The sequence below is a fragment of the Emiliania huxleyi genome (assembly GCF_000372725.1).
Source record: "Emiliania huxleyi CCMP1516 unplaced genomic scaffold EMIHUscaffold_904, whole genome shotgun sequence".
NCBI classification, from domain to species: Eukaryota; Haptophyta; order Isochrysidales; family Noelaerhabdaceae; genus Emiliania; species Emiliania huxleyi.
Window position 1 is genome coordinate 11,239 of NW_005195268.1, and position 7,578 is coordinate 18,816.

At 67.4% G+C, this 7,578-nt stretch overlaps 2 protein-coding genes across 2 annotated transcripts in view; one reads left to right on the plus strand and one right to left on the minus strand.

Moving 5' to 3' along the window:
• The window catches only part of EMIHUDRAFT_471257 (hypothetical protein), a gene marked incomplete at its 3' end in the record, with an annotated part of 3,757 nt that extends 577 nt beyond the window's left edge, over window positions 1–3,180 (minus strand). The window contains exons 1-6 of the mRNA XM_005757439.1: window positions 3,051–3,180; window positions 2,846–2,960; window positions 1,826–2,721; window positions 1,398–1,794; window positions 1,009–1,270; window positions 98–678 (exon numbers count right to left, since the gene is read on the minus strand). Of these exons, the coding sequence (XP_005757496.1) occupies window positions 98–678; window positions 1,009–1,270; window positions 1,398–1,794; window positions 1,826–2,721; window positions 2,846–2,960; window positions 3,051–3,136 (2,337 nt within the window). The 5' untranslated portion in view covers window positions 3,137–3,180. The remainder of the gene's footprint in view (window positions 1–97; window positions 679–1,008; window positions 1,271–1,397; window positions 1,795–1,825; window positions 2,722–2,845; window positions 2,961–3,050) is intronic.
• Window positions 3,181–5,355: 2,175 nt separating this feature from the next.
• EMIHUDRAFT_250318 (hypothetical protein) lies at window positions 5,356–5,691 on the plus strand (the record flags this gene model as incomplete). Its single annotated transcript, XM_005757440.1, has 1 exon — window positions 5,356–5,691. The coding sequence occupies one exon, from the start codon at window positions 5,356–5,358 to the stop codon at window positions 5,689–5,691; it is 336 nt and encodes a 111-aa protein (XP_005757497.1).
• Between the last annotated feature and the right edge of the window lie 1,887 nt (window positions 5,692–7,578).

The following is a 7,578-nucleotide window of genomic DNA, read 5'->3' on the forward strand; positions in this document are numbered from 1 at the left end:
CCGGCGCACACCACCTTGGCCGCCTGAGACACGACGGCGGCGAGTGAGAAGAGACTGCCCGCCGGCCGAGCCGGCGCAGAAGCAACCGCGTGGCCACCGGCGCGCTCTCCGCGTGCGCGATGCCGGCGATCACGCAATCGAAATCGTCCAGCCTACATCCTCGGACAGCCTCCGCGTCCCCCAAACGCGACTCTCGGCGCAACCTCAGCTGTCGAGATCGTCGGCGCCCGCGCGTGTCGAGCGAAGCGCCGAGCGAGAGAGCCCGCTTGAAGCTTGCCCGCGTGTCGCCGCCCTGCGCCGCACCGCCGCCCTCCGAGCTCCCCACACCGCCGCGTGCACCGCCGTCGCCGCCGTCCGCCCCCGCGGCGACAGCGGCGACTGGGAGAGAGTCGCAGCGCAAACGCGCCGCCACCGGCCTTGGGCCCGGCGAGTCTGGTGCGCTCGCCTCGGCGTCGACGCTGCAGACGTCGGCGGCGGTGGCGAGGAGCTGCAGGTGCGTGAGCAAGTTTGTGGTCAGCGGGCACTGCTTGAGCGGCCGGAGAGAGTAGAGGACGAGCGCGTCGGCGTGCGGGCTGGCCGCGGAGCAGAGAGGGATGCCGACGGCTGTCTTGAGGGGGAGGGGCACGCCTACCGCGCAGCTCATGCACATCAGCGCCTCCTCACTCTTTGATGGCCCGCCTCGAGGGGGGGGGGGAGAGGGTGAGCTCGCCCTCGAGCACGCCGGACGGGTGCGTCGCGTTGCACCAGACCACCTTTCCCGCGTAGAAGGGTTAGAGTTAGGGTAAGGGAGGGGTTGGGGTGAGGTTCCAGACCACCTTCCCCGCGTAGAAGGGTTAGAGTTAGGGTAAGGGAGGGGTTGGGGTGAGGGTCCAGACCACACCTTCCCCGCGTAGAAGGGTTAGAGTTAGGGTAAGGGAGGGGTTGGGGTGAGGGTCCAGACCACCTTCCCCGCGTAGAAGGGTTAGAGTTAGGGTAAGGGAGGGGTTGGGGTGAGGGTCCAGACCACACCTTCCCCGCGTAGAAGGCCGCGCGGCACATCTGGGAAGAGAAGGGGTGGTCCGCCTGCCACGGACCAACCACGGAGCATGAAGAGTCCGCCGCACACATCTGCGACGGAGAAGGGGCGCGGTCCCGCCTCGGAGTCCGCCCCCGTCGACAGAGTGACCCGGCCGGGCCCCGAGCCGACGGAGAGAGCGATCAGGAGCCGCTCGGCGCTCATCGCCACGCCCGCCGAACCCAGCTCCGCTCGCCAGTGCTCCGCCACGTCCGCCTGCACCGGAGTAGAGGAGGGAGTGGTGAGGAGGGGGGTGGTGATGAAGAGGAGGTGGGATGGTGGTGGTGAGGAGGTGGGGGAAGGTGAGGAGACGGGAGGGGGATGATGTAGCGTCCGCCTGCACCACCCGCGCCGCGACGAGGAGGAGCCAGCCGAGCGCCGACGAGGCGGAGGGCTGCGGGTGGAGCGAGTACGACGTGGCGGGCGAGAGGGTGCGGCTCTGCGCGGGGGCGGCGAGGGTGGCCGCGGCGATCGACGAGCCGAGCAGCGAGAGGAGGAGGGCTGTCTGCTGCGTCTGCGGGATGGGGTGCGTCGCGTAGAGGACGAGCACGCCGAGGACGGCGCCTTCAGCCGGCCGAACGCACTGCCCGTCCGAGCCCCACATGCCCGGCGACTCGAGGCACGGCACTCCGACGATGGCCTTGAAGCTGCTGCCTGCGCGGCGCAGGATGGCCGCCTGCTCGTCGGAGCCGCCAAACCAAGCCGCCTCGCGCGTGGATGCGACGATGTCGACGAGCGGGCTCGAGAGGAGGGAGCGGCACCTGTTCGCACCCTGCAGGCGTGAAGAGGCGCGCTGCTCTCACGCCAGCCGGGTCGAGGCGACGGGGCAAGCACCACGCCAGCGAGTTGAGCACGGCGGCACCGTCCGGCGCGTACGTCTGCAGCAGCGAGGAGGGCGCCGAGGCGGAGACGAGGGAGTAGTCCATCGCCGCGAGGCGAAGGACGTGGCAGATGTAGCCCATCTGCGCCTCGAGCACCATCGGCGGCGGGGGCGCCAGCCCGCCCCCATCCCCACCCACCGCCGCCGCCGCAGCGAGAGGCGCCGAAGGGCCGACGCGCCCGCCCGGCGGTGCCGCGGGAGCATGCAGGCCGCTTTGGGGGAGGGAGGAGGGGGGTGCGGCGGAGGTCGGCTCGGCGGCGTGCGGCTCCCTCCCGCACGCCGCTCCGAGCGTCGCCGGGACAGCGCCGAGGGCGACGGACGCGCCGCCGAGGCTCGGGAGAGGCTGGAGGCTGTCGAGCGGCGACGGTACCAAACCGGCGGCGAGGGAGGGGGCGGCGAGGGAGGGGGCGGCGCCACGGGAGGGGAGGAAGGCCCCGGCCGAGGGGAGGCCCCACTCGAAGCTCAGGTTGAAGGGCAGCCTCCCCGCCCCCTCCTCCGCCACCGCCGCCGCCGCGAGCGGCATCGCTCCGCCGGCGCCTGCAGACAGCTGCGCGGCGGCGGCGGGGGAGGCGGCGGGGCCTGCCGCGACCGCGGAGGAGGCGAGCAGGTCGCCTCCGGTGCCGCAGCGCGAGCCCATCGCCACCCGCGCCCGCACCTCCGGAGGCAGCGCCCCCTCCGACACGTCGAAGAGTGCGGAGAGGACCTGGTCGTGGCCGGCGAGGAGCGGAGGCTGGGACAGCTGAGGCTCCTTGGACTTGGAGCGCTGCCGCCGATTCTGGAACCAGACCTGCGGGCGGAGCGCGCGGCGGGAGGTGAGAGAGGTCGCGCCGTGCGCACCCCCCCTCTTCCGCCGACGCAGAGTCCGAGTGTGCGGCCGGCGGTGAGCGACGTGGCGTATGTGCGGCCGCCGCCTGGATCTGTCGCGCCGACAAGCTGAGGTAGGTGGCGAGGCGTTCGCGCAGGCGCGAGTCGGGTAGCTTCTCCATCGCGTAGACCGCCTCGAGCACGGCGCGCTGGTCTTGGGACCTGCAGGGCACCCGAGAAAGCGGTTAACGAGCGGGCCTCTGTCGCCTTTTCTTTGAGCACGCGAGGAGGTGGAGGCGGGCGGCGACGCACAGCTGCATCCGCCGCGTCGCCCCCTCGTCCTTTTCGGCGCCGGATCCTCGCTCGCCGCTCTGGTTGGAGCTCGAAGTCGACGGCATCGCCGCGCGCGCGGCGATGGTGGAAGGCAGGCACACCTCCTAATGAGCCTCTATCAAGGTTCCCGCTCTCTTGTCGGTGTGGGGCATTTTGCCTTCAGGCTCGTAAGCTCGAGCCCTTCGAGCCCTCCGAGCCCTTCAAGCCCTCGGATGGAGTGCTCGGAGGGGTCGGAGGCGAGCTGCCGAGCCGGGGTCGGGGGGCTCGGAGGCGGCTCGGAGGGTGAGTGCGATTTCGGGCCCGGGGTTGTGCGTTTACGTGAGTGTGAGTATTCTTGATACGAAACCACACGCGACACACACCAGGTCAGTCGACTCGCATCGGTCACACACACACACTCACTCGCGGCTCGGAGGGCTCGCTCGGAGGGCTCGGAGGGCTCGGAGAGGGGGGGCTGGGTGGGCGGTAAGCCGTCATTGCCCGGCGCTGCTCTTGCAGCGCTCTGGGTGCTAGTGGCGGCGCTCCAAGAGTGGGAAGAGGTTCCTCCTTTCCGCTCCCCCCCCCCCCCCCCCGCAAGGCGCGAGACACACACACAAGAAGCCAACAAGAAATGGGGGTTCGCACAGGACGCCGCAGCGACCCGCGTTCAGCGGGCCATGCGCGCGTTCCTGCTGCGCAAGGGCACCATCATCATCACGATCCTCATCACCAAGATCCAGGCTGCTGCACGCGGCCTCAACACTCGCACTTCTCTGAACAACTTCTTCAAGGCCTGCCCGCCCAGCGGGCGCACCGCCGACCTCTTCCTCAGCCGCGTCTACGGTGGCCACGAGGGCGGGCGGCGGCGCGGCGGCGGCTGCGTCGTCGACTTCATCTACTGTCTGCGATCTACTCGTCTTCCTCTCGCCTTCTCGGAAGCGTTGGCTCGATTCCCTCTCGAAATCTACAACCCCCATGACACAGTGCGCGGCTGCGACGGAACCATCGGGTTCTGCCACCAACACGAGGTCAACGGAGAGCAGCTGTGCCTGCCTCCGCCCTCGTCCCCCTCCTCCTCCCGTGAGCCGCCCTGCCCCAGTCATCCAGAGCACGACCTCTGGCGGGCCAGCCAGTCACTTGATGACACCTCGAAGGGCACCAAGAAGAAGGCAAAACAAGGCAAGAAGTCCAAGGCCGCACAGGCGGCGGCGCAGAAGGCTGCGGCGGCGACAGCCGCTGCAGAGGCGGCTGCTCAGGCGGCCGCTCAGGCTGCTCAGGCGGCCGCTCTCGGACGGTACAGGTTGGTCACCGCTTGGTTCTACCCTCGCGGCGACTGGTACACCTTGTACTGGGACGGCAGCACGGCCGACAAGGTCGCAAGGCGCGCTACCTACCCGACGCTCGAGCACGACAACTACGACCCCGGCCCCCTCGCAGAGCGCATCAGGCGCGACAAGCGCGAGCGGTCCGACCGCTCCTCCGACGACTCCTCCTCCGACCAAGAAGCACCTGAGGTTAGTTTACGCTAGCTTGGGAGGGGAGGGCTATTTGGGGGGGGGCTTTGGCGACTACTCGGAGCTGCGCAGCGGCTACGTTGCGCCGTATCCGAGTAACCCCTGGATAGGTCGCTCGCGCGACCTCTCCTGGATGCGCAAGGGGCCCATAGGGGTCACGCGGAGGGAGGCGCTGTTAGCGGCGGAGGAGGCGAAGGCGGCCGCGCGGGCGGCGGAGAAGGCGGCGCGGGCAGCGGAGGGGGGGAAGGGCGGCGGCAGCGGGCGGCAGTCCCGCGAGGCACGCCGACGGAAGGGTTCGTCTTCGCGGGGCGGGGTGCGCACTGCGCGCCGCGAGGATGAGGAGCCTGAGCCAGGGGAGGGTTGGGAAGGGGGGGCGAGGCCGGAGGAGTATGACGGCCTCTTCGACGGCCCATAAGGGGCCGTTGTCTGCTGTGCCTTTTGTGGTGCTAGTTCGTGCCAGTCTGCTGTGAGAGGGGCTTATGTTCGTAGAATTTAAACAAAAGAACTCTCTATCACAGCAGACAGGCTCGACACAGGTGCGAACTGGCGCGTGCTAGTACTATCACCGGCACACCACACGGTCGTAGATTTCTTAGTCATCTTAAGAATTCTTAGTCATCGCGTTGGTCTTGCTTTTTGCGTGTGCGCATCATGCTTCTTGCGCTCGTGGCGGCGGTCGGTCCGCAGGGCTTCGCGCCTGCAACGGAGCTCGGGCCTTGCGAGCGTGGCTTTCAACCCACCTGCGAGCAAGCCAAAGGCTTCAAACGTTATGCTCGCTGCTGGACGCGGTGATGCAGGAATGCCCAGACACGTGCACGACCCAGGCTGACACAAGCGGCCACCTCCTCCACACGGAGGACGTTGGGCTGCAGCCCAGCGACTACGGCAAGCCCCTGGAGGATGAGGAGGCCAAGCGAATTATCTGCGAAGCCTGCCGACTTGACCCTGAGATGGGGTGCTGCCACAACCACCCACACGATGTTTCGCGCGGCCGCCAGCTGGGCCCGTCGCATATCCAGTACTACGCGGCCTCGATGGCGTGCGGCTTGCAAGCCATCCACGACGCCAAGTACTTGTACCGCGACCTCAAGCCGCAGAACGTGCTGCTCGACATCGAGGGAAGGTGAAGATCAGCGACATGGGTCTCGCCCACACAACCAAGGATGGCGAGGTGAAGCAAAAGTCGGGCACGCGCGGCTACTGGCCGCCGGAGACGATCCAGGGCGGTAAGTACATGTACGAGCTGCAGTGAGCTGTTGTGCGGGCTGCAGTGGGCTGTTGTGCGGGCGCGTGCAGTCAGCGAGCGAGCGGCCGCCGCGCGCGCTGGGGCAGAGGGCACGGGTGTCCTCGGGGCGGCAGCGCCGCGCCCAGGCGCACCGTCGATCGGCAGAAGAAGACGTCGATTGCAGTCGAGGAGGCTGCTCGAGGATCCTCCCCGAGAGTTTTTACATTTTACCACATGGTCCATAGAGGTTTAAAGGGACTCTGAGTCATCAGACCCCCCTCTGAGGCTCGCCCAACCCCCTGACTTGGCGATTCAGAGGGTCCACCCTCTGACTCTGAGACGCCTCTTGAACTACCTTGCAAGAATTTCATCAATGAAAACCGCCGGTAGTTTAGAACTTTGAATTTCAGATCAGCCAATCTGAAACGTGATTGGCCGATCTGATTCTGAAAACGTGTAACGGTCGCCATTTTTTCGGGCATACCTGAATCGAGCAAGGGTGGTCTCGACTCTCCTCTCTTTTTTAGGAAGAAACTCCGAGTTTCGAGACCACCTTCGCCACCTATAGATCGGTAACGACCGGCATGACGGCGACCGCGGTCTCGAGTCTGCTATCTTTTTTAGGAGGAAGCACCGAGTTTCGAGACCAGCTGCCGACTGGAGCCGATTTGCTCCCGCCCGGTAGCCTACCGTAACCCGCGAGCCGCCACTCCACCCCGGACGCACGCTCGTCCAATGCCAACGCCGTGGCCTGGCCCTCTGGAGCCAAAAAAGTCGATTCCGGCTACTAGCGAGGCGAATGTCGAATGACATATTCGACACCCTCGACGACCATCTCGGCTAGGGTTCCGACTCCGGCTCCGGCCGATAGTCGACAAGCTGCCGAGCCCAAATCACTGTGTGTCACACATTTCTTGTTGGCTTCTAAAAAAAATCTCTCTCACACACAGGGATCGCATTGTTTCTCTACAAACACATCTACCCTACACCCCGATGCACAGTGACTGGCACGACCAAACGGCTAAGCACGGCGGCCACGGCGTTGCGCCTGCATGAGAATAAGCACGACATTCTGAACCCACCACCCCCTCAAATAGACAATCTCGCGGGAGTTGGCGTGACAAACCGGCGGCGAAACAGAAAGGGCTCAAGGCTTCGCAGCGCGAACGCCCCAGCATGTCCACCAAGCCACCCTCACCGATCGTGAAGATCCGGGCGCGCCGCTCGCTGAGCATCCGCACCGACTTTGCAAAGCCTCCCGAGTCGACCGGTCTGACGCCGGTACTGCGCAGCCTCAGGCCGACCAGCTCCCCCGGCCGCTGGACGCAGCCCGGGCGCATTGCCCACAGCAGCCTCCCCGCACTGCCGGATGCAGACCTCCCGAACCTGGCGCGGGCGCGCGTGCTCCGCTCCGCGCGTGCCGAGCCCATGCAGCTGGACGCGGCCGAGGCGGCGCCAGCTCGTGCCAAGGGCAGAGGCCGGGCGATGGTTGTGCACTCGGCGGCTGTGAGAGAGACCAGGGGGAGAGGCTGCGGCGCTGCATCGCGCCCCGCGGCTGCCGATGCGGCTCGCCGGTCGAGTCGGCCACGGAGGCTGCGCCCCGTGACAGCGGAGCCCTCCCGGCGCGTTGAACTCGCCCCTGCAGCATGTCGGCCGGCAGCCAGCGGCGCTCCCGGCTCTCGAGCGCCACCCGCCTCCTTCCTTCCCACGCCGCCGCCTCAGCCCTCAACCCGACAGCCACCGATCCCACCGCTCCACCACGGAGCAAGGACCTCCTTTCGCTCGCCGC